The 27,617-nt window shown below is 38.2% G+C and overlaps 1 protein-coding gene across 1 annotated transcript in view; it reads left to right on the forward strand.

Moving 5' to 3' along the window:
* The first annotated feature begins 11,558 nt into the window (after window positions 1–11,558).
* Pkhd1l1 (PKHD1 like 1) overlaps window positions 11,559–27,617 on the forward strand; it is a 148,362-nt gene continuing 132,303 nt past the window's right edge. The window contains exons 1-6 of the mRNA XM_028867944.2: window positions 11,559–11,706; window positions 13,445–13,534; window positions 21,341–21,485; window positions 23,431–23,539; window positions 25,318–25,375; window positions 26,624–26,717. Coding sequence (XP_028723777.1) covers window positions 11,634–11,706; window positions 13,445–13,534; window positions 21,341–21,485; window positions 23,431–23,539; window positions 25,318–25,375; window positions 26,624–26,717 — 569 coding nt within the window. The 5' untranslated portion in view covers window positions 11,559–11,633. The remainder of the gene's footprint in view (window positions 11,707–13,444; window positions 13,535–21,340; window positions 21,486–23,430; window positions 23,540–25,317; window positions 25,376–26,623; window positions 26,718–27,617) is intronic.

A 27,617-nucleotide genomic window follows, 5' to 3' on the forward strand; every position in this document is an offset into this window, starting at 1 on the left:
TGCTGGGGATTGGTAATTGGATACAGGACTTTACATAACTTGGTAGAAAATGCCACCCAACACAAAGGAACTGTGACAGCTGCTCAATAGCTGGTGTTGGAATTGATCCTGCATGTATGTTGTGTGTGTGTGTGTGTGTCCATGTGTCACACATGCAGCTGCACGTGTCTGACCCTTGCAGAAGCCTAGCTTGTGTTTGACTTCCTAAAATCCTATATATTTTCTACTAGGAACCTTTGAACAGAAATTGAATGAACCTACCAAGGAAACATAAGTACAATCAGATCATTCAGGTTCTGAACTCATGATACTGTGTTAACAGATAAGAATGACTCTTCCCTTGGTTTCTCTATTTAGATAGTAAATCATAATGTCCTGGCTGGAATTAATAAAGACTTAAATACTGATAGGATAACGAAAGCATATGGATTTATGTTACCAAGAAATTTAGAAATACTGTAATTACACGTTTTACCATGCTTGTGTGTGAAAAAAAGAAATCACATTTGTCAGGAGTTTCTGGATAGTATAGCTGCTGTGAAATGTACACAAAAATGTTGTCCCTGGGGTGGGGAGTAGTTGAGTTTTAGGTGCATACTTGGAATGATTCAAAGTTGGTTCCCAAGATCAATGTCACTCTGTAGCACTTAGCAAAAAGGGTTGAAATTTAGCCATTTTTAGCCTCTTAACTCCTCTGTGGCTTGGACTGTATCACATTTACCTTTCTGTCTTTAGTACTTAACAGAAATCTTAAAATGATCTTTTACCTGAATCAACAGCAAGAAAAATACAAATAAATTTATGGCAAGTAAATTCAATATTTTCCTTTTTATTCCAGATTTCAAATTATGTTTGGTTACTCTACTTGTCAGCCACAAGGGGGCCCCTGGCGCCCATACTTTGATCCTCTCTGGGACTCACTAATTGAACTGTATCACATTTTACCAGGCCCAGTTCCAATTTAGAGGCCAATCAGCTTGTTCAAGATGAAAGTGTTGGTTTAAAACTTGATGTGAGAACATCAGAATGTCCTTCTGGTACAAATAATATGCCTCTGTCATTCATTGTGGATGTCAGGCTGGGGTCTTCAGTAGTCAATTTGGGAATTCAGGAAGTTGATTTAAAGGGCATATACAATTCCCAAAATAAAATAAAGCATGTACGATTCCCCAAGTAGTTTTATTTCACTGACTTATAACCAGAAAGGGAAAAATATTTTAACTAATTGACCCTTATATTTATCACAGTGAAGGGGATAAACATGGGACCTCGTGCATGCTAAGTAAATGCTTATTGCTGAGCTGCATCCCAAGCCCAAGAGTCTTAACAAATGAAATAAAAATATTTTCATTGTTCCCAAAAGAATAATATTCATGTTTATCCTTTTCATTCTCTGTTATATTTTAAAGAGAAAAAAAATACAGGGCATATGTAATACCCCAAACCTACGGACATTCAATGATGTGTTTTACAATGACCGTAGTAATCAAAAAGAAATCAAGGAATAAAGGCATGTGGAGTCTATACTCATGTTGCTATGTTGCATTAGCATAATTCTAAATATAGGAGCCGTGCCATATTTATTGCATGGTTTGACATTGTGCTTGAATCGCCAGAAGTAAGTAATAGTAAATGACTTCCACTTGGCCTAATTGTATTGTTGTTGAGGACATATCCTTCAAAATGTATCCCTTCTAGACAGTTACTTATATCAAACTGGGGCTTTGACAAGGTAAGAGCCACACCACAAAACAGGATAATAAATGTCCATAGAGCTATAACTTGGTTGCTATTCAAGTGCTATAAGTAATAATGTACATTGTATGATTTGAGGCATATTCAGTTTGGTGAAGATACTGACACTGTGGCCAAGATGCTAACAACATGGGAGTGTTGTTTCTACCATTAATATGGTTAAGGACTTCTTCAGTTACTTAAGAGTTCCACCTGACAATGCCTATCAATATGGTATCTCTTGTTTTGCTAGGGACATTCATACTGCAATGAAGTATGAGATTATGGGTGTGCCTCAGGAAAGGTGATATAAAAATCAAAGTAATGGAAAGATACTAGCACATATATTCTGACATCTAGTCCTCATAAAACGGTTCTATGCAGAAGGCTTGCCTTTCATATTTTACACACCCTTAAAGGCAGGTTTTGCACACAGATATACACGCATATTTAGTGGAAATGAAGACATTTATCCGCTGCATTTTCTGTTCTCCAATTCTGCCACTTTGTAGCGCCTTAGTACAGACTTCAGTGAAGTCACTATCCCTTTTATTCTTATAGTAACTCTACAGAGCTGCAAGTACTTCACTTGAGCTAAGAGTCTGTGGTTTATCATTAGAGCACCCTTGCCTGCTTCTCCTTTTTTCTAATCACACATGGTCCCATTTATTAACTTCAACATGACTGCCCGACACTTATTTTGTGGAGGTACCTATCATTTGAACTTTGTTGAAGAACAATTCATAGCCCTACATTTGCTTAAAAATAGCTGAATTCTGACTACTACTTGGCATAGGTTTTGATGTGGCATTCACTCTTGGGTGTCAGAGGATTCTTCTCAAGGTCACTTGACCTTGTGCACTTGGGCAGAGCACTGAAGGCAGAAGCCTGTGGTGCAGAAGGCCCAGCACTTCCTGTCAGACAGAAGGGGGACAGAGACCATCCCCTCCAGCTCGGCTCCCCATTCAGAATTCACCACCTCCCAAAATAGAAACAAAGCATTCAGTACATGGGCCTATGGGAGACAATTTATATTCGAAGTGTGACAAATCTTAATTAAGTGTGCTCGGTAGTTTTTGTTAGCCTGACAGAAAATAAAGTCATGTGGGAAGAAGAACCCTCAATTGAGGAATGGCCTCCAACAGATTGGCATGTCTGGGCATGTCTGTGGGACCTTTTCTTGACTGCTGATTGATGTGAAAGGGCCCAGCCTATAGCAGATCTCTGAGTTTGAGGACAACCTGGTCTACAGAGTAAGTTCCAGAACAACCAAGCTTAGGCAGGAAACCTAGTGAATATGTAATTGAATGAGGGTGCTGTGCTCCAGCGCCAGCAAGCAGCAGAACTTGGTAGCTTCAGCCACATGGTTCTGACTTCAAGGACAGAAGGAAGGCATTATGGAACCTTCATCCACAAGTAAGGAAAGCCATTGAAGTTAGACATGTGTCAGGAATGTCCCTGAATGGAGGCATAGAGGGGCCATTGTATGAAGCTGTGAAGATGAAGCCTGGATTGTCTTGGAGCCCCCAAGACGTTGGACATGCCAGAGCCATGGGATACCTGCTAAGGTTGTAGTTTGTATGGTTTCCATTGTAAACATTAAGACCATTACAGCCTTATCTCCTTAGAAGACTACATAGCCTATATCTTCTAGTGTATACCTTTTTCTTCTTCTAGTAGTCTTAAAGTTTCAGGTTTTCTGTTGAGGTCTTCTATCTGTTTTCAGTTGATTTTTGTGAACAAAGAGAGAAGGCTCTGTTTTCCTTCTAAGTATGGATAAACAGTTTTCCAGTATCATTTGCTAAATAAGGCTACCTCTTCTCTAGTGTGCATTTTTGTTCTCTATCAAAAATCAAATGGTTATAATTGCATAGGTTTATGTCCAGGATCTCTAATCTATACCACTGATCTATATGGCTGTTTTTGTTCCAGTACCAGGCTGTATTTATTTTTCTTGAACTCTTCATTTTCGGCAAATGGTACTCATTGGTATAGTTGCTTAAGCTGGAAACTTTTTTTAAATTTAAATACAAGAATTTATTTGACTTACTGTTTCAGAGGGATAAGAGCACATCATAGTGAGGAAGCATGGCAGCAAGCAGGAAGCTGAGAGCTCATATTCTCAAAACCCAAGCAAGAAGAAGAGAGAAAACTAAAAGTGGTGTGAGGCTTCTAATATTAAAGCCCATCCCCAGTGACATACTTTTGCAAACAAGGCCATACCTCCTAAATCTCCTCATCAGTGTCACCAGCTAGGGACCAAGTGTTCAAATGCCTGAGTCTACAGAGGACATTTCTCATTCAAACTACCACACTCTACTCCTTGGTCACCATAGGTTTGTGGCCATATAATACAAAATCTGTTTGATCTAACTTTACAAGTCCTCACAGTCTTTCACGGTCTCAACACTGTTTAATGATCCAAAGTCTCTTCTGAGACTCAATCTTTTAATTGTAACCTCCTATAAAATAAATAAGCAAATTACATACTTCCAACATATAATAGCATAGAATATGCATTACCATTCCAATAGGTAAGAATGGGGACATAGTAAAGAAATTCAGGTCCAAAGCAAGACCAGATCCCAGTTAGGATGAAGTCCTGTATCTCTGTGGCCATCATCAAAGGGCTTAGATGGCTCCACCCTTCCAGCTTTTCTCCCTGCAACACACAGCTCTCTTCTGGGCTGATTCCATTTCCTGTACGCAGCTCTCACAGAGTGATATCCTATTGCTCTGACATCTCCAATATCTTTGATCTCCAACGCAATCCAGGCTTCACTTTCACAGCTTCATACAATGGCCTCTGAGGGCCTCTTTCCCTCTCATGCAGGGACTCCCCTGACACACTGTCTGGCCTCAGCAGCTCTCTGAAACTACAGAGGAATAATCCATGGCCTCTTTACTCTTTCATCCTTTATGCCTGTAAAGCCAACTCCATGTGGACAACACTGCCAAGCATGGCTCCAGTATGGGATAGACCCTGATCCCCATGAATCCCATCAGTATCAACATTTTTGTCCAGTTCCTTTCTGAGAAAAGAAAATCGCTTATGCCCCTTCACAAATTGGAAGCTTAGCTGGGTGGGGTCTTTCCCAGAGGACACCCTTCACTTAACTCCAGTGCAGAGCAGATCTCTCCTTAACTGTGCTGTTCTCCTTAATAATCACAGTCTCTCTTCTAGCATACACCTCGGCTGTGACATTAAATATCCTTGTGCTCTTTTTCCCTCAAAACTGTGCATTTTGTATTTCATTTTGGCCCACTTGCTCTTTTTCACTGTAAACTTGCATAGGGGTTATCAATAATTACCATACCACAGTTCCAACATCATGCACTCTTGAAATTTCCTCTGCCAATGAAATTAGTCCTTTGCTTTTTAATTTAGCTCCAGGCAAGTTCTCAGGATACAAAGAGAAGGCAGCCAGAACTTTTTGGCTAAAATATCATACAAGTAGTCTCTAGGCCAGTTACTGTTAAAATCTTCACTTCCTTCTGAAACCTCTTGAGCTAAGCCTCTACAGTTCACATTGCTTTCAGCACTGCTGTCTTTAGGACTCCTACTGGAACAGTGGGAGCTCTGCTTACCACATTCAGTGGCTTTTCTAGTCTAAAGTTCCAAAGTATTCCACATTCTTCCAAACAGCAGCATGCTCAGGTTCTCCACAGCAGCAGCCCATTCTCTGGGACCAACTTCTGCATTAGTTATTCTGTATTAGTTACTTTTCTGTGGCTGTGATTAAAAAACACCATTACCAAAAGCAATTTATAGATGAGTTTATTTGACTTATGGTTCCAGAGGGATAGGAGTCCATCATGTCAGGGAAGCATGGCAGAAAAGAGCAAGCATGGCAGCTAGAGCAGGAAGCTGAGAGCTCACATCTTCAAACACAAGCATGAAGCAGAGAAAGTGATCTCAAAGTGGATCAAGGCTTTTAATCTCAAAGCCTAGCCCAATGACATGCTTCTTAAGCTAGAAACCTTTGAGTTATCCTTAATTTATCCCCTTTTTATCCCACCTCCCCTCTAATCCATTATTTCTGTCTATTTACTAAACTTAATCACTATATCTACTTCCACCACCAAGTAGTCAGTCTCCCATCTGTACCCTGAAAACTGGATTACGTCTGCAAATAAGGATACCTTGACTTCTTCCCATCCTATTTGTATCCTTTTAATTTCTTTTTCTTGTCTTACTGCTTTAGCTAAGACTTCAAGCACTATATTAAAAAGAAGTAGAAAAAGTAGAGATCCTTGTCTTATTCCTGATTTTAGTAGAAATATTTTGAATTTTTCCCACCTAGCATAACGTTGCTTATAGGCCTGTTGCATGTAGCATTTATTTTGTTGAGATATGTTCTGGAGACCCTACTCTCCAGGGCTTTTATTAAGAAGAGATGTTAGATTGTGTTGAAGGCCTTTTCTGGATCTACTGAGGTGATCATGTAATTTCTGTCCATGAGTCAATTCATATGATGAATTATATTTATTGATTTACATATGCTGAGCTGTTCCTGACTCCCTGGGATAAAGCTAACTTAATAGTGATGGTTGATCTTTTTGATGTGTTCTTGAGTTTGGTTTGTAGCTATCATTTTCTTGCAGTTTTTTTTTTAAAGTGTACACTATAAGTATTGAGAGGTAGTTCAGGAGTAGAGTACATATCCACCATGCCCTGGAGCCTGAGTTTAATATCCACCACCATAAAACAAACAAATGAAGACAACATTCTATATTTGTAGAATAATAATCACAAATGCCCCTTTTATTGTACACAAAGTTCAAAAAGTATTTGAAGGGGATAAATCAGTAAGTGGAAGAAAGTTCATAGATCACCAAACTACAATATTTCTATTTCTTCACAATTTTTTAGCAAGAATAAATGACTTTAACATCAACAATTGTCTTAGTAGTCGTATGTATTTGACATTGCTTCGGCTGTGTCGCTTCTTAGAGAGTTATGAAATTTTACTTATTCCAGTTATCTAACACTTTAACACACAGTGTAAGACTTCAACTCTTCCCAGGTATTGAATACAACTGCTATATATCCTACACATTTTCCTTACTTATTGTCTATGGCAAGAATATAGCCTCTATAAATATGGGACATTTAAAGGATTAACCATATTCTTATTGTCCTGGATGCTAAATATTTGTTAAAGGCAAGCTATTGTTTTGTACATACTTCATTTTGTCATCGTCACAGTTAAGTCTAGTCATAAAATCAGGCTCCAGCATTCAGCTGGGTTTCAAAGTTAAGTCAAACACCCACAGTTGGAGGCTCCCTCCAATTCCCTCGGCTTCCACACAAATTTTTACCAACACCTTTCACTTTCTCGTTGTTTCCTAGTCAAGGGATGATTTTAATATCTCTGTGTCTCAACACACAATTAAGAAGGACAGAAGCACCGTTTTCACTTTTCGAGACAGCCTGCAAAGTGAAAACAAGGAGCCTCTGACTCAAAGTGTGAAGGATTCAGGATGGAAACTTCAGAGCACTAAATGACACAGAGGACTCCAGCGCTCGGGTGCCCATGACACAAGCCTATAGACAAGGATTGGTTAGAGAAATACATGACATCAGGGGTTGCTTTCATGCTTCCCCATTGCCCATGATGGCTGTAAATTACAAAAGCTTGAAGATTTTAAGGACGAATACTGTTTTAGTCATAAACCACATAGCCACATATTTAGACCCTAGAAGACCTTTAGTTACATGAATGTTCATCATGTTATAATTATTTATTGCCACATTACCCACTCAAATTATTTTAATAATTCAGGATTAAAACTCTCACTGGTGTGATCTTATCTCATGGAGTTTATTTATCATATAAATAAGTACCATTTAAAGAGGGAAAATCAGGTAAAGATGCTCATTCATTCAACAAAAGCTTATTAAAAATTTATATATGCCAAGTACAGTGCTTGGCTATTTAAGAAAGCAAGCATTATAAGAAAACAGGCTAATTTGCTTTTTAAAATATTAACTATTTTAAAGCCAATTAGCCAAATGATCTATTTGTTGAGTAACCAATTTGTCAAGTCAGATGAATAGAATGACTGTAGAAATATTTGTCTGCTTTTAACAGGACTTTTTTAAATTTGGGATACCAATTATTATACATAATATATATAAAGTATATAAAATATAAAATGAATCAGTAATAATGTGACATCACATATTCATATGCATCATGCACATATGTAGCAATATACATGCAAACATGTATTTATGCACATACACACATAGTTATATACACACAACTTGTTTAAAAAGGCTAGAGTTAATGAAGGTGAGGCTCAGTAGAGAGGACAACTGTAATGGACCAGGTAATTAGTCTTCGTTCAGCAGAAACGCAAAATAGGACACAATAGGTCCAGAAAGATGTCTCAGAGAGTCCAGGCACTTATCACCAAGTCTAACGCTCTGAGTTTGACCCCTGGGTCTCACAAGATAGAAGGGAGGAACTGACAACTGCAAGTTGCCTTCTGATTCCCAGATACTGTAGCAGAGACACCGGTGCCCACACATGAATGTTCATGCAAATAAATAAATACATGTAGATTTTAAGATGTTAAAAAAATAGAATATGATTGAAGTAATCAATATTATATTTTAAATAGCGATTATTGTACGCCACTTTTTAGGCGACAGCTGACATGTTGTCTAAAAAGTTTTAGAAGAATTGTAAAAGCTGGCCTTAGTGATGGAGGCCTGTAATGCTAGCTACTCAAGAGACTGAAGCAGAAGCATCACATGTTTTGAAGGCCTACCTAGGCCACAAAGTGAGTTCTAGGTCAGCCTGGGCAACTTAGCAAGGCTTTCTCAGATTTAAAAACAAGCAAGCAAATATCAGTTCTAAGTAAGTAGCTGAGTGGTAAAACATTGACCTACCGTGTGCTGAGCCCTGGATTCATTCTCAATACTGACTTCCTCACCCCGCCCACTGCAGCAGGGGTGTGTGGGGGGGGGGAGAAAGAATATTAAAAACATTAAATATTAAGGAGCAAAAATACATTGTTAATCACTCTGTTGATGTGCCCGGAATGCAGTACTGTTTTCCTCTTCACTGTAAACTGTTAGCATCCTTGCTGCAGGAAAGCCTGCCTCATCCAATGATCCTTCATTAGAATTCAGAGCTTCAGTGTACAACAAGGACCAACTTTTTCAACCGCTTTTCTAATCTTTTATAATTTCTTCCAGCATCATTTTCAGAATTTTAATAACCAAACCATTTTAATATTCTTTCAGTATCACTTAACCTTGTCCTCAAATCCATCTTGTTTTGTAAATTCAGAAGCATCTGAAGGAGGGGGATGTATTCCAGAGGTAAAGTGTTTCCATAACATGAAAGGGCTCCTGGGCTTAATTCCACAAAGGATAACATGAAAGTATCTGTAAAAAAAAAAAAAAAAAAAAAAAAAAAAAAAAAAAAAAAAAAAAAATCCCATTTTAGGTAAACCTCTTAAAGTTTAATTCAGGTTAACTTTAATACCAAATCATCTAGAGAAACCGAAATAAACAATTCATATTGTTTTATTTTGGTTACTGTTGGTTTCCTGCTTGCTCTCTGCTTCTATAGAAGAGTGGGGTGCAGCATGAGCTGAACCTGGAGCAATGCTGATTTTCAGAAAGAGTGCGGGAGAGAACTGTGAAGAGAAAGGTAAGACGGCTCAGGGAATGGGATTTCCCATGTCAGATGCGTGTGTGGAAGACCCCTGGTGTGCCTACACAGACTAATTGCTCTGAGTAGCTCCAGCAGTAATCTGAAGGTCAGTTTGCCGACAACTGTGAGATGTATGGAATGACCTGGATGATGAATGTTATTTTTGCAAGCTCAGCTTGATACTAAAAGTGCCTCAGCTCCTCAACAGCAAGGAATTTATCATACTAATTTTGGAGTTGTCGTTGGTAAATAATAAGACAAACACGAGTTAAATTTGAATTTCAGATATGATATGAAAATTTTTAATACAGGTTATGTCCTAAACATTGCATTTCATCAGATATGCATAGGCAGAGGAGGAGAAAGGGAGGGTGGCTATTATCTTGAATTCAAATTATACTTATTTAACTTTTGCAAAATTAAGCAGATGGCTGCTTCAGCTGTCAAGTGTCCCTCCAAATTCTACCTCTCCCCCATCCTTCAAGCAATCGGGAGAGAGCTTGGAACATGGATTGCCTCTTGGAGTAAATTAATACTGTGAGCAGTGGCCTTGGACAAGGAGTTTATTAAGTAGGAAGTAATTTTGAGAAGTGTAAAAACAAAATAGTTTGGGATTTTGCCATTTTTTTTTAACAAGATAAAGGTCTAACTGGGTGTGGTGGCACAGGATTGTCACTCTATCCCTTTTGGGCTGAGACAGGAGGATCCAGAGTTTGAGGCTAGCTTGAGCTGTATAGTAAGATCCTGTCAGGAACACACACACACATATTACACACATCCCGCTCAATATTCACATTGTTTTTAGTCTTTACATAATGAAAATTGTGCTGATTTCTAGGAAAAGTGGGCAAGAAGAAGAGGCACTCATTAGAAGGAGGCAAAGTGGGTGTTTATAACGCAATAAGCTGGGGAAGAAAGAGTTTTGAGAATGCACAAGACAATGGAGAGCTTGTCATGGAAGAAAAGTAATTCTTCCCAAAAGAGTGAAAAGTGGAAATGTGAACTGAGAATTTTAAATGATCTAGTTAGGAAAATTTTCAAAATTACAATTTTCAAAACTGGAAAGCATATGGAAATGTAGATACCTAAATTTGAAATTATTTAAAAATTCTAGGTTTTATTTAATCACTACTTTCATTTCACTTCACATAATTTCTTTGGTCAAACGAAATGAGACTAATTCTAGGCATCATGATGCTGGGACCCTAAACGCTTCAGCATGTAGATCTAAAACATGAACATCTCCCTCATGGAATGATACTGTTACTCTACTTATCCAAACACTTCCGCCATGCCTTAGCTCTCAGTCCAAAGTCAGCTCCCTTAAGCATCCTGTAAGAACAAGGTACCTTGAAAACTAGGATGTGTGGAGTAGAGGGAGGGGGTGGGCAGTCGAAGGATCATGAGGTTAGAATGTTAAGGACAGTGAAGATTCTGGAGTTGCCCTGGGGAGCATTCAGTAGTTGTGAGAACCACAAAGCCCAGACGTGGGTACTGATGGCTCTCATTCTTCTGCTACCTGGCACCCTGACAGCAGTGGCTGTTACCCGTCACCCCGCAGCAAGCTCTCAGCAGAGAGCTACCTACTGAGGCTCTGGGTAGAATAAGCACACTGGCTCCAGGCACACCGCTAAGCGCTCGCTCCATCAGGTGCATATGCCGGAGCAAACTGCCCCAAGTCACTCTGCCTCAGTCTGCTATGACAGAGGGGCCAGTACCAGCAAGGAGGTTATCAATCGTGAGTTGTGTCTGCTCTGCCATAGACACGGTGTCTGGGAAACTTGGAGCTATCACTTAAGGTTTTTATCATTGTCAGCTGGAGGGATAGCACTATCCTGTGTGAAGGAAAAATGAGCGGGGTTTGTGTATTATGTGGTCTTATAATTAACGTATCTCGGACGATTAATGAGCAAGGTAGACAGGGAAATAAAAATATATAGCTCTAGAATTTAAAAGAAGGGAAACAAAGGTGGGGGAAATAAAGAGAAGTGTGTGTGTGTGTGTGTGTGTGTGTGTGTGTGTGTGTGTGTGTGTGTGTCTATGAAGTCCCACAGGCACAGCAGGAAAGCTGGGGGCGGGGCGGGGCGGGGCGGGCCTCTGTGGGCCAAGTTCTCCTTGGCTTCTGGGGCGAGTCCCGTGCGCAGGAGCAGCGTCCCGAGCCAAGTTTCAGCGCAGGAGGCTGCTGCGAGCCAGCCGCTGGTGCAGACTCTGCAGCACTGGCTTGCGATGGGACACCTGTGGCTCTCGGGGACCTGGTTTCTCTTGGGGCTGTTTCGATATGCAGCAGATTCCAGCACGGGTAAGCAGTCAGGACGGTGGGGGAGCCAATCCAGACATCAGGCTACACGGGTCACAGAGGGGCTCCGGGACCACCTGTCATCTGCCCTGGGCAGAGGCACTCCTGGGAACCTGGGGTCCTGGGAGGAAGGCCTCACACGGGGCCTTCTGACATGGTACAGAGACAGTACTGGGAGAGACTGAAACAGAGGTACGGTCCAGAGAAAGACACCACCGGTAGGGCTAGCTCGGAAAAAAAAAAAAAAAAAAAAAAACGCTCTTACAAATGTTATCAGTGCTGGGGTTTGAACTAAGGAAGTTCTTCACCTCCCTTCAAAATGGCACAGTTGAAAAGAGATTAGAAAAGCTGCTACGTGATGGGTGAGAGACAGTTAGTAGACACCACCTGAGTTCTCCCTCCCCTTGGTCTTCTTAGGTCTCTTTCTCTACTGAAGGGAAGACTAGCCCCAGGAGGCAAGGAATGGGTTCTTGTGGCGGGTGTCAGTCAATTACAGGGTAAGCTGCCCAGCATCTTCAAAGCAATCCCCAGGAGAGGGCTGGGGAGAAAGTGATAAGAAATTGGAGTTGAGTGCTGAGATAAGGAGAGGATGAACTTGAGATAGGCGGCAATGTCTGGAGATAGGATCCAGCTCCCCGCCGATCCTCTCTTGGCTCTCTAGGAGCAGGCACTGGAAGTAGGAACATATTGCAACACGTGGCAAACTCGAGATCTGTGCTAACCTGAAGCTCACAGGCCTTGGGTCTGGGCACCGGTGCCTCCTTTATACTGACAAGCTATGGAGGCCACAAATCAAGTCCATGCTACATGTTTACAGGCCGCAATGAATAATGCAATCATAATTTCCTTAACATTTTTTTCAAACATCCATTCCAAGCAATAATTTCCGTGGCTGTTCTTTGTGTCTTAATATTTTCTACTTACTCCGATAAATTGTTTTTGCTTCTAGTTAAACTGCCACTCTAAGTAGAAAATAAAACACTTGTAGCCACTGCGCATTGTATTTCCGACTCATGTTAAAAAATTTCGAGCAGTTCTCCAGAGAAACTGCTAAGGTTTGCTCTGCTGGTCCAGCAACTCCTTCTATTTCTTCATGGTAGATCCAGGCTGACTAGTTCATATTTGTCGTTCACAATGCAGCGGAGGAAGCCCATTCTAGAAACTAGTGCGGTCCCAGAAGTATGAGTGAAATGTCTTTTCCAAGGACCCAGGACCCTATGCTCTTTCTATCATTTTGTACTAAACTAGACTTTGGGGGAGCCGGCACTAATGTCCACTTTTCTATCTGCAGGAAGCTAACCCAGTTTGAGGAGATAAGTGGTCTTCACACTAAGCCCTCAGCATCACTGAGTCGCTGGAAAGCTGTCAGGAACTATCTGTCATTCCTAAAGTGACAGGAAACGCTTTCATCTTCAAACGCAGCATCTGTCTTTGTCCCTCCTTATCACGGCACTCTGTCCTCTGCAGCAGTCCATTTCTACATGTATGACATACGATTAAGGGATTCCAAGTGTCTTATAATAGGGTAGATACGAATGTTGAAAATGGTTATGTTAGTCTTCCTCTTTGTAAACCCAAGAAAGTTCTTTACACAAGGCCAGTGAGTGTTAGTAAGTTATTTTAAGTCCTTAAGTCCCTGTTCGGGCATCAGTCACCTTTGATTCACATCTTAGAATATGAATGTGAAATATGGTGCTTGATGATGATTGATTCACTGCTACTGTCTTCGTGTGTCTTTCAGATGGCCCGGAGACAATTCCCAAAGTGACAGAAGTTGTACCTAAATATGGCAGTATAAATGGAGCGACAAGACTGACTATCAAAGGAGAAGGTATGGTGGCCCTTGCTTGCCCACGGGCAAACCCGGCATTTTCCTCTTTTAATTTTGTGGTACTGGGGTTCCACTTTATTATTCCACATAACTCAGTGCTGCAGACATTCTAGGTGGATACTCTTCCCCTCTTAGAGTTTTATGGTTAAAGTAACCCCCAACACAAAAAACACACACCACTGATATAGTTTCTGCACTTGGCCAATGTGGTTGAAATCTTCCTCCTTGAGAGCAAAAATAAATAAATGAATAAACAAATAAAATAATCAAAAAATGCAACAACCCCATGCTATTGTCCTCTTGATCACCCGGACTCTAATTACAATGACTTCTTTGACATTGAAAGATCTGGATTTAATGGTTACGGTAAAGAGAAAGGAATTACTTTAACTGAGCTCCAGTTCTTTCCCTTTTTCCTCACAGGTCTGGTGATTTTACTATTCAGTGTTTGAATGTAATATGCTGGGGGTGGAGAGGCCGGATGTTGATGGAGAAATAGAATGTTAATGAAAGATGTAAGATAACAGAGAGCAAAACGTGGGCTCCCTCCTGCTGCCACCCAAGCCCTATCACATGCTGCATCAAGGCATGAGTTATGTATGATGCTTTCTCCTGCCTGGTCTCAGAGTGAAAGCATAGACGGTAGATAGAGTCAAAGTGCACTTCCTCCTAGGATGAAATAAATATATGGTTCTGTCAGCCATCAGGCCTTTGTAATAAAAACAGCAATAGTACTCAGACACTTAGGAATTTTTGAAGAATATGAAAGAATTACTTGAAAAAAAAGAAACACTGACAAAATCTTCTATTTGGTCTTTAAAACAACAAGTAAGCCTTTGGAGTCAGAATTTGGCATAAGGAAATAGTTATTATTATATATATTAAAATGTATTTTACTACTTTTAATGCTTCAAATCAACATGCCCCAACTTTTCCTTCTGTCTCTAAACTTGAACTCCTGGTACAGACACCACAGCTAGTTAAGCTACACAGAGTCAGAACAAGTCTGCTCAGGAGTTTTCAAAGCCACAGTTCCTCAGCTGTAATCTTTGCCCTTTTGTGACCCTTGAGGCAATCATGCTTAGACTTCTCAGCTATGAAGTGTAAGGTGTTAAGGCAAATTTTTCCTTTTCCTTCTGATCCCTACTATCTACATACTTTTGGTAGAGTTTATAGATGAGTGAGATACCTTTTGAATTGGCGACACCTGCATCCTCACCTTTACATCTTTTCCCTCTCTCCTCTTTAATAACTCTCTGTGGCTAACTAAAACAGTATTGGTACATGTCTTTCTTTCCCAATTGAGTTTAAATATTGTTTTTGCTACTTTATAGAAACAGAGTTTAGCATGGTAGGTGTCAGGGACTGGGAGCAGGTGGAATGATGGCTATTGGCTAAGTTGCACAAAGTTTTAGTTATGAGAAAAGAGTATGGCCTAGAGGTCTGTTGTACATCATAGTGTCTTATTGGTGATGGTATGACATGCATACTTAAAGTTTGCTAAGGGAGAAGATTGCATGCTAATTGCTATTATTACAACTTTTAAAAATAAGTGAAAGGGCCTAGGAAGAGACATTTCAAAATGATGAATATGTTTGAAGAATTGCTAGTAGTGATGTTTTATGGGTATATTTTAAATCTCTAAACTGATTAAATTATATACAGTACATTAAGTCTGTATAGCTTTTTGTATGATAATCATACTTCAGTAATATAGTTTTAAACAAAAAAGTAAATTTAAAATTGGTTTTTGGATGTCTGTGATGTATATAGAAATTTGTATACAGCAATGATAATGAACTTATACACCAAAGCTTATGAATGAATATTTTATTTATTTATTTTTATATATTTTTTTAATTTTTTTCGAGACAGGGTTTCTCTGTGTAGCCTTGGCTCTCCTGGAACTCACTCTGTAGACCAAGCTGGCCTCGAACTCACAGAGATCCACTTGCCTCTGCCTCCCGAGTACTGGGGTTAAAGGTGTGCACCACCATCACCTGGCTTTATTTTTATAAAATGTATTATGCAAAAGCAAGATATGGGAGAAAGTACAGATTTGCAAGTTGAGTTCTCTGTGATTCTGCCCACTAGAACTCTGACTACTGATACTTCACAGTATCTAAATGACTCTTGGCTCTTAAAAGACAAAGGTTTTCTAAAGGTTATTTTGCTCAAAAGGCTATGCTTGAGTTTGAGGTTTGTGTAGCTCAGTGGTAGTTTGCTTGAATAATAGACATGAGACCCTGGGTTCCACTCCAAGCACTGAAGCGGAAAAAAAGGAGTGTGTTGGGGAGAGCAGCCAGGTTGTTTCTGGGAAGGCAAAGAAAGACATAAGCTATTTTGGTAACCTTTCTGTTTATCTATGACAATGGCTGGCACACACATTGTGTTGAAGCATTCAATCATAGACACTTTATATTTCGGAAAAGATACAGGTTTTGGTTCAATCCAACTGGCTTTTAATTGGACTTTACATTGGAGCAAGTTAATTCTGTGATTGCTGGCATTCTCATCAGTAAAATAGATATCATTTCCCAGCTGCTGGTGCTCATGTGAGTGTGGAACAGGGTGTCATAACCTGGGTACCTGTCACATAGTCTTATGCTCTATCCATTGAGCTTTTATTTTTGTTCTTCTGTGTTCATAGGCTTGGTTTTATTCTTCCACTTATTCCTCTGTATCTTTTTCCCCCGTGGTTTTACAACATTGAAGGACATCTCACTTTCAATGCCAGCTTTGTAAACTAGAGAAGCCAAAACACCCTACACTGCATGACAACGGCCAGTTTAAACAACACTGTCCCACGATAACAGCATGGGTGTAACTGCTGGGTTGCTGCTATCAGGGGACCCAGCCCTGTGTACCTGGCAATGCCTATCTCCAGCTTAAAAAAAAAAAAAAAGAAAGAAAAGAAAAAGGGAAATCAACATGTAAGGAATTTCCATCCGAAGTCTCATCCTTTCTGTTTCCATGGTACACCCAACCCTTCCTGTAATCGTGTGCTTTGGAAAACTTCCAAGATGTCAGCTTTTTATCCAATGACTTATGTAGAATTATACTTAGAATTAATTTTACCAAGTAATCTGTTTGCACTCCTTTTTATTCCTTGGGTTAACTTAACATCAGACATATCTCTATTTTTCAGCATTTCTTTTTGTTATTTCTATTTATTATTTATCTATTTATTGGTGTTTTTTTTTTTTTCCCAAGACAGGGTTTCTCTGTGTAGTTTTGGTGCCTGTCCTGTAGTTCGCTCTGTAGACCAGGCTGGCCTCCAACTCACAGAGATCCATCTGGCTCTGCTTCTCAAGTGCTGGGATTAAAGGCGTGTGCCACCATCACCCGGCCTTATTTTTATTTTTAATTTATTTACTTATAATTTTATTTATTTATTTATTTATCTATCTATCTATTTATTTATTTATTTTGCCTTGCCAACATGCGTGTCTGTCATCACATGCATGCCTGGTACCCATGGAAGCCAGAGAGGGTGTCAGATCCTGTGGAATTAGAGATACAGATGGTCACAAGCTGCCGTATGTATGCTGCAACCCAAAAGCAGTTCCTTTGGAAGAGCAGTTAGTGCTCTTGGCTACCAAACAATCGCTCTAGCCCCATTAATCTGTGTTTTTAAGGCAGAATGTATAATTAAAATGTTTAAAGGTCTTGCTAGTTTTCTTCATATTTTCTCATTGGTTTTACTTGGACAATGTCACACATTCATGCTTGATATTATAGGCACTCCTAAGGAAAAACTGATGTAATCATTTGATAGTATTGTTGTTGAATATTGTACTTGTCTTCAGAATGCCAAAGTGCAGACCTGTGTTAGCATATCATTGATGCAGCATGTACCCAATATAAAAATAAACACGTGTGGTGTGTCACATCCTGAAGCAGATCACAAGGAAAACTTCCCATTCTTTAGTTTCCAGCAACACTCCTGCATGCTGTAAACTCAATGTGAACCCCAAAGATAAGCAGAAGTTGGCAAAAGAAAAAGATTGGGTTTGCAAGTGCTTGCCTTGGGATTTTTATGTATCTTTTCACAACTCTATTTTATTACTAACTGCCTTTATACTCTTCAAACTTTAAATTAAGTGATAGTATCTTTCATATGCAAGATTTATAGTTGTATTTTTTGTAAATCTATGCCTGAATAAGTTGTCTGATTAAGGTTTCAGTTTTGAGGAATAAGGTCTCTATCCTTTGATGAGTTTCTTCTTACTTTCATTATTCATGAAAGAAAGGATAGGAGAAGAATTGAAAAAGAGAGGATGGTGGAAGTTAAGTTTGGTAACAAATAATAAACAGTGCTTACTGGGTCCTGTGTTATGTTTAAAAGGATATTAACACTGGATCTGAATGGTAGAGTTTTTAGGATGACAGCAGCTGATTAAAGAACTCCTAGATGAGATCTTATTGAACTAGTACCAAGTTAAGCACTACACATCACTATTTAGCATTTTGGCAATCCACAGCAGAGGTGATGGAGGTGTTTCTGATGAGGAGAAGAAGAGAGTTTATAGGTTTGTTTAAAGTCAACTTGGCAGGAAGTGCTGGCACTACGACTTCAGCCCAGGATCTGACAGTCGAAGCCTGGATTCTGTCCATGAAAAGGCACCGTCCCAGGTAGCTTTATCTGAGCTGGAGGCCAGGAGCTTGGGGTGTGATGGGCATCTGTCACTACATGCACATTGTCTAGTGGACCTTTGCAGGCTATGAAAATGTCTAGTTAATTTGACAGCAGTCACACCATATCTTTCTGGATTTACTTATATTTTCCTAACATTAATTAATATAATGAACAGAATATTAATGTCACGGTGTCATTTGTATTATTATAAATAATGTTATACAAAGGAATTAAAGTTTATTGAACTTTTAGGATTCACCATTTTTTTCTTATTCGTTGATATTAAGTTATTGTTCAGGAGTCACAGTCTGAAGGTAATTATGTTATAAAATGTAAACAGCTTATAATAGACATTGATGACATAAAATAAAAATTTTGGTAATTTCAAACTCACTATAAGTCAAAAATTTTGCCATAGTGGTATTTTAAAGTAAAGTGCTTTGATATCTTTAGGAAAATATTCTTTTTGTATTTTTTTTTTTTTTTTTTTTTTTTTGGTTTTTTCGAGACAGGGTTTCTCTGTGTAGCTTTGCGCCTTTTCCTGGGACTCACTTGGTAGCCCAGGCTGGCCTCGAACTCACAGAGATCCGCCTGGCTCTGCCTCCCGAGTGCTGGGATTAAAAGCGTGCGCCACCAACGCCCGGCTTGTTTTTTTTTTTTGAGACAGGGTTTCTCTGTAATTTTGGTGCCTGTTTTGGATCTTACTCATTAGACCAGGCTGGTCTTGAACTCATAGAGATCCTCCTGGCTCTGCCTCCCAAGTTCTGGGATTAAAGGTGTATGCCACCACTACCTAGCTTAGGAAAACATTCTTAAATGTATATATTTTTAAAATTCAAAATTTAATAATTTTGGATTTTAAGCAATCTGAACAAAACTGTAAGGAATTAAATTTATAAAACAATTGTATCTTAGATAATTCCATAAATGTATATGATTTATCTTTATACTAGAATAACAGTAAGTACCTCTTTAACATTATTTGAAAAACAATTAAAGATGTATTTTAATTAATCAATTATCTAATTAGTCTCATTTATTGGTTTCATTTCTTAGGTTTATTTCGGTTAATGTTATTTAACATCATAAAATATTTTATGCATCATAAACTACTTAGTGTATCTTTAAATACTCCTATGTATACTTTTTCATTTCCATATAAGATTAAACTAAACAAATAAGATTAAACTAGGTTTCTACTGTTTTGCACTAGCCATTTGCTATGTTCAGTTTCATTATCTCCATCAGCCTGACGATTGTTAGCAAGTTTCGTCTTTTGTGCTTATTGCCTTCAATGTTCTCTTACATGAATCACTAATCCGAACATTTTCCATCATTTGTTGAGTTCATGGTCAGAATAGCAGTGAACCTAGGAAGACCACTCATTTGCGTCAAAACCTTGAGTGTTTCTCTACACACAGAAATTATCCAAATCCCTACATTTCTCCTGTTTTTGTTCTTCTCTTCATTTTCATACTTAGACTTCTCTAGCCACAGCTTTGATTAATTGGCTCTAAAATATGGTCCGTCTACTGCCTTGGTACATTCTGTTCCCTCTACCTGAAGTGCATTTCTTTTAGATATTCTTAGGCCTTCCACCCTCTGAGTAGTTCCCATGACCATCTTTATATGTCTCTTAATGTCTCTGTTACTTTAGAGCATCACCTCTGATTTCAGTCACGGATTATGCAAAGTCACTTTGAAAGCTTGTCTCCCTTTCCCACTGCCAATGTACTTGGTAGTTTGAGCTGTAAAGATCGCACAGTCAGTGATTTGACATGCAGAAGAGAGTGGTTCAAGATTAAGTGACATCTGTCTATGGCTCCAAGGTTGTAGCTAATGATTATGCAGGGTCTGAAAAGGAAAGCATTGAAAGATCAGAACAAGAAATTCTTAGAAATGAGCAGGAGAGGGGACTCATGGCACCATGAACAAAGTAGGTAAATCTACGTCTCAAGCTAAGTCTTACAAGAGAGTGTCCTTACAGAGGAGTGGAACATGCAGGCTGATTCCATGACTCAAGACACTAGCTTCCCTCATTGGCCAGCTCAAGGCTTGTGCAATAGGTCTGTGAACAACAGGCCTGTGATGGAGGCTGCAATGTCTGTTTTTCACCAAAGCTATCACTGAATGCCTTGTCTGCCAGGAGTAGAGAAATCTTAGTTTATGCTGGACTTGAACTTACTGTCCAAGTTCCTAGGTAGGAAAGGCTTCTCCTAGGGATTACAACATGAGTTTTGATGTTAACGGACTGGAAATTACCAGTAATACTTATCAGCTTGATTTCATCAGGCATTTTGAGTACACGACTAGAGATAATTCATTCCGCTTATCACAGAGAAGTAATGGTGTTTTGCTTCATAATAACGGGGAGGAGTATATCTGGAATTCATGGTATTTGGGGGACATATCTCTTGGCTCCAATATCCATGGATAACTAAGAAAGGGTAAATGTAGCAATATAATTCATTAAAGAGAAGGCACTTAAGACTTCTGACCACTGAGAGATGAAGGTTGCTGTTACCCTGTTAGCTGTGGCAATGCTTAAGGATGAGAGGCATCTATAATGAGAATCAGGAGTTCAAGGCCAGCCCGGGATGTATGATACTCTTGATTAAAAAATAAAAGAAAATTAAAGAAAGAAAGTATAGGGCATAGCAGTTTTGTGTAATACAAGGAATAACCTCCACTCAGTCCTTTAGAAAGAGTTAGCTTTACATACTCTTGCTCTTACTTTCATTTCTAATCATAATTTCAGCAAACAGTTTTTTGTGTACTTTGGCTCAGTCTCTGCCTGTCTTCTTTCTTGAAGTTTCCACATGTCTTTGTTGCCTCAAATGGCTTCTCTGGTGAAGTTAAGTAGAACATTGGGACCTATATAGTACATGCTCACAGGAAGCTTCATTATATAGGATTGTAGAGTATATAAATAAAAGTGTGATCTCTCTCCACCTTATGTGTACTTAACAAAAAGTCATGAATAAGTTAATTCAAGGCCAATATTTATGCTCTCAGAGTATGGACATAGTGCTAAGTATGTAATAAATTTAACTTTTTCCTTCAGTACTGTTCATTATTATGTTATAAATAATGGTTCAATACCGGTTTATATCTGTTAGAGTTCAAGAAATGGAATGTCATTAATAATAGTTTTATTACTTTTGCAGGTTTTTCTCAAGCAAATCAGTTCAACTATGGAGCTGACAATACTGAATTGGGAAACCATGTGCAATTAGTTTCATCTTTCCAGTCAATTACTTGTGATGTGGAGAAAGATTCAAGTCATTCAACTCAAATTACATGCTATACTAGGTCTGTTTAAATACGCCTTTAATAACATTATTTTCATCATGTCAGAAATCAGTTATGTACATTGGTATTTTAACAGTTTGATCACTCTGCCTATTACAGGTAATAATTCAGGTTACTAGTCATTGTATTTGATTTTGTGATGTTGATATTGGTTTATACTGTTATTATGGTCAATCATAATGCTCTTTATACATGATGACATCATAAATATATACTCTGCACATATTCTGCTGTTATTGGCACTATCATTTTATTTATTTATTCATTTTCAATTTTTTTTCATTTTACATACCAATCCCAGTTACCCCTCCCTCCCCTTCTCTCACCCTCCCCACCTCCCCCCATCCCACCCCCATCCACTCCTCAGAGATGGTAAGACCTCCTTTGGGGAGTCAACAAAGTCTGGCATAATAAATTGAGGCAGGACCAAGCTCCTCCCCCACTGTGTCAAGACTGAGCTAAATATCTCACCCTAGGGATTATGTTCCAAATATGTTCCATTTCATGTACCCTGGATAAGTCCTAGTCCCACTGCCAGGGCCTCCCCAAACAGATCTAGCCACATAACTGCCACCCCCATTCAGAGGGCAGTTCGGTCCCATGAATGTTTTCCAACTGACAGGCCAGAGTCCATAATCTCCCACCAGCTTGGATCAGCTGTCTCTGTGGTTTTCCCCATCATGATCTCGACCTCACTTGCTCCTGTGGTCGCTCCTCCCTCTTTTCAACTGAAGTCTAGGAGCTCAGCCTAGTGCTTGGTTGTGGATCACTGCATCTGCTTCCATCAGGCACTGTCATTTTTAACATTACTGGACTCTTCTAAGAAATGGATGGCTGCTATTAGTAATTAGTAATGATGTGTCTCAAAATATTTAAATCATGCTTTCCTGTTCAGTTTAATTGACCTTTTTCAAATATTCATGTATTTACTATAATTAAAGATGATCATTTTGTATGGTAACATTTCAAATTCTTTGCTATCACCTCAAATTGATCTGTGTTATTAATAATTTAGGAGAATATTAAACCATTTTAAAATGCAACCTCTGATACTGACTTAAATGCACGTTGGAAGGATATTATCTGCATTAGGCTTGCTACCTGTTCAGGGGCTGTAGAAACTTTTAAAGGAGACCTTATTAACAGCTTTTGAAATGTGTAACCCGAGTAACTAAGTGTACCAGGATGGCACACTTTGTATGATTATTATTGCTGGATGTGGCACCATTTACTTTATTTTTTTAAATACAAACCCATATGTGAACCACAACAAGCATTTGTTTAATGGTATTATAATTTGTAATATAGAGTGGTTTAGAATGAAGTTCTTTTCATAATATGAAAGTGGACCTTACGGTAGTAGATCAATTAGGATTTGAGGCTTTATTTCAACAATGATGTAGACTGGAGCAGTAGTTCTCACTGTTACTATATGCTGAAAGAAGTTACTGTGTGTCTCATGTGTTGTAGAATATTATTTTAAGGTGTGTTACTTGTGTTTATGCTGCATTTGTTTAACTCTGTGAAGCTGTGTTACTTTGCCTGTCTAAAACGCCTGATGGTCTAATAAAGAGCTGCATGGCCAACAGCAAGGTAGGAGAAAGGATAGGAGGGGCTGGCAGGCAGAGAGAATAAATAGAAGGAGAAATCTGGGAAGAGAAAAGAAGGGGTCAGAGAAAGAGGAGTACTCCAGGGGCCAGCCACCCAGCTAAACAGCAAGAGTAAGATTTACAGAAGTTAGAGAATGAGAAAATCCCAGAGGCAAAAGGTAGATGGGATAAGTTAAGAAGAAAAGCTGACTAGAAACTAAATGAAGATAAGGCTGGGCATTTATAATTAAGAATGACTAATTCTCCCTGTGTGATTTATTTGGGAGCTGGGTCATGTGCCCCCAAAATAAAATAAACAGGCATCAACACTCATGTGTTCTTCATTTATTTTCCAGACCAATGCCAGAAGATACCTACACTGTTCGAGTCAGTGTGGATGGGGTGCCTATTGCAGAAAATAACACTTGCAAAGGACTCACCAGCAGCCGGGCATGCAGCTTCAGTGTATGCAGGAGCTTTTCATTGTCAATAATTGAGTTTATTTCTTTCTCACAAACCTGGACTTTTTTTAGTTTTATAGATTGTTATCCATTTCCACATTAAAAGATATATTAACAGGTAGTGAAATGTAATTTTCCATTTTAATTGACTTCCATAGTAACTAACTGAACCTCTTTTACCGCTGCTTTGTTTCTGCCTCCTTACATTAGTTTTATCAATGAATCAGTTGCTCATTTCCTGAACTCATTTTCTTGTTGGTCATTCATTCCCTTCCTTCTAAATTCTGCTCTGGGTTTGATTTTCTCCTTTCTTCCTGTCAAGGGAGTCACCCCTCCATTTTAAATAGTAATGTTAACTATTCCTCTTTCTATATAATTGCTAACATAATGAGCCTAAAGGAACACATTCACACCTTAAATTTAGCTTTTTTTAAATAACAGTATTTATGAAAATATGTTTCTCCAAATATTGTCTTATACATTCTTTAAAATTCCACTTAGGTTTCAAGTTGTTTAATATTGAATACCATGTCTCAGTGCCACTTAGGATGACCAATTTTGTGCATCACCTCTGCTCTTTACTTAATCAATACTACCTTTTTCACATACTAATATTTGTGTTTTTTATTAGCTATCTCTCATTTTGTTCTGCAAAAAAGGAATGGTCATGTTTATTTGATTAATTGTTCAATGTCTTATATACTATATGTCAGGCAGTGTTCTAAGTATTTAGTGATTATTAACTTTCAACTTATATAACAATCTCATTTTTGAATGCTCATATCATAATAGATGCACAGAAAAATTTTATTACTTACATGTAATCATATGACTAGTAGGTGGTTGAACTTAAATATCCATTTGAACCATTGACTATCCCCTTCTTCATGCATGTACTGGAGCATGTCTGAGAAGTAGGTATTTGTTTCTAATTTGATGCTGTAACAAATCATCCTCACAGTGGCTTGCAATAAAGTATCCTATCCTACAGCTCTGTAGATTGAAGTCTGAAGTTGGCAAGGTGCCTATTAAGGGCAGCATTCTTTCCGTAGACTCTAGAGGGAAAACATGTTTTCTTGACTTTTCATGCTGCTGGATGCTACCCACATTCCTTAGCTCCTGTTCATCTCTCATTGTTTCAAAACCAGCAATGACATTCTAATCCTTCATCACACCATGTTATTTCAAGGCCAGCTACTTAGCAATCTTCAGTCCACTTGTAGCCATCTGTGTATATCCTTATGTAGTCACAGATTGGAATATACGTGCCTTTGGGGAGCTTTTGTCACAGGTATTGGAATTTCTGTCATACTGATGACATCCCTGTAATTCTGCTCTAGAAGAATACCATTTGCATAGTGACTAAGCCTTGATGAGATTTTTCTGCTTTTCATTTTTATATTTGAAATACACTTTGTTATTTATTTTTCTTCACACGATTAATCAAAAGCAGTCTTAAAAATGTATTTCATCCATTCCCAAAAGTCTTTACTAGAGGGCTGTTGCTGTGATTTGGCTTATACAAAGGGACAATTGACTTTTAAAATTCTAGACTATGGATATTGTGAAATGCAAGACAATTTTTAGAGAATAAAGAAAAAAAATTGAAAAAAAAAAAAAACAGAAAATGCCCTAAACTTCATTTTTATCTGAAAAACTATTTTGACAGTCAGATTATGGGTAATGTTGAAATACAAATAATAAAAAAAAACAGAATCATGAAATTAGGATCAAAATAGAGATAGGAATGCTAATTGACATGATTATAAATATTTTTCACAGGCAAGAAGTTTTAGAACCCCAACAATAAGGAGCATCACACCTCTATCTGGGACTCCAGGTCTGTTATATGGCAGTTGAAATGTTTTGGGGTTTGTGGCAATTAATTTCCTTTTAGTGTATAGAAGTATATTTAATTCATAAGTATATTTTTCTGATTAAAAATAATGACTAATTTAAAATTATTTACAGAGGTTGAATCTTAATCACTAATAATGGTTTTTCCTTGTTAGAGATTTAGCTAGTATCTAGTGTTTATTATGATAACATGATCTCACCAGTTTCTAATGCTGTAGAAATATGTGAGAATGCCCTTTTCTTCAGCCTGGACTAATGGAAGTCCTAATTATTGTCAAGAATTTTGTGGTAGGCATGTCTGCATATCTAGAACTCAGGAGATGAGGGTGAAAATTAGCTGATACCAAGTGACAGTTTGTTTCAAAAAGGCTGATTTTTTTTAAAAAAAAAAAACTGCTTTTAAATCTTCCTCCTTTCTTTCATGTATGCCACCAAATTTATCTAGGATTTATTTTTCATTGTCTTCTTTTAAATGTTGTTCATTTATTTGGCTTTTTAAAAAATTTGAGACAAGATCTGGCTGTGTACCCCTGGTTGGCCTGACACTCACTTTGTAGAGCAGGCTAGGCCTGAATTATAGCAGTTCTGTTTCTTCCAAGTACTGCAATCCCAGGTGTGAAACACCTGAATGTAGTGGTAGTCATGTTTTCCATACTAGGAATTCTTTGTTGCAATGATTTTAAATGCTCATTTTTGTCATATATGTGGGAAATTATATTTTGAATTTATAATTTGCTTTAAATTTTAATAGTTTTCTGTGAAGTAGTTTTCTTCATTCAATCTATAGATTTTAATATCTCTTTTTTTCTTCCTGTTTATACTTGGGAAGACCATAACATCCTGATTATATAAATGCGTTGTAAAACTTTCATCTAGTTTTCTATTTCATTTTTATATTGTTTTTATTTAAGTTACTTTTTTTAACATTTGGGATAAAGTGGGACTTTTTTTCTTTCCAAGTAAGTCAAATACTGACTCAAATAATATTTATTAAGAAATTCATCCTGTTATTCATTTTATAACACATTAATCTATGACTTTTTACTGATGTTCTTTCATGTTTTGCTGTATTTTTAGCTATTTCAAAACAATACTGAAAAATAGTGTTTAGCAATCAATATCTGTCTGGATTCTAGTTTTATTGGGATAATCTATAATGCTTTGGAATGAAATGTACACATAGAGACTCTCAACCAGAACCAATTTGAAGATTTGGTTTGCATTGCTTTAGGTACATTAATAACAATTCAAGGCAGGCTCTTCACTGACGTCTACGGAAGTAATACTGCATTGAGCTCAAATGGAAGAAATGTTAGGATTCTGAGGTAATCTGTTATTGTGGAAATATTACAATAATCTTATAACTCATAGATGAAACATGATATTCTAAAAGTAATAAAGTCTTAGTGATATAAAATCCGACTATAATTGGATGGAACTGGTCAGGGTTTCAGTTACAGAGGAAAAAAATCAGAGTATAGCAGATTCCTTCTTTTCTGGTCTGAGATCACTCCTTTTTCTGTGAAGGTGATGTCCAGTGATAATTGGGGTATAGCCACAGAACTTAATAGAGAACCTTACTACTTATCCAGCCACATTTTACTCAGGTGAACACACCTGAGGCCTGGAATGCATAGCTCGGTGAAGGTTAGTAGTAGACTTCAAAGCTTCTAACACAAATCTACACCCTTCTACTGTATTTTGATACGGGGGGAGTATAGAAAGTAGGAACAGTAAACAGCCCCTGAGCAGCCAGAGCTTTAGTCTTGGTTGCTCTGTTTACTAGCTGTGGGCCAGAAGATAATAGCACTGGCTAGTCAAAGAAACATCAGACACATTTTGGGTTGGAGATCTTTGCTGTCGCTCGAGTGTTTTTCTGTAGCATATGTGGGGTTACGTCAGCCCTTTCTTAAAAGACAGAAAGGTCTCCATTTCCTACCTCAGGAAGTGTAGATGCCATACTGTTGTTTTCAGGATGCTTCATGCCTGCTGAATACTGGTATTAGACAGATGATGGATAAATTCAATTTACAATTTGTATAGTAGTTAAAAGATTTGCTAAATACTAAAAGGGTTATAGAAAACGATTTTACATATATAGTCTTCTAAACTATGTAAAGATTTGTACTAAATGAAATCAAAATGATTAATATGTCATGCTGTGAGCCAGAACTCACAATTGAAACTGGGTAGTATATACTGTTTTATAATCCTTTATAGTGAAT

Source organism: Peromyscus leucopus, chromosome 20 (genome assembly GCF_004664715.2).
Source record: "Peromyscus leucopus breed LL Stock chromosome 20, UCI_PerLeu_2.1, whole genome shotgun sequence".
Taxonomy (NCBI): Eukaryota; Metazoa; Chordata; class Mammalia; order Rodentia; family Cricetidae; genus Peromyscus; species Peromyscus leucopus.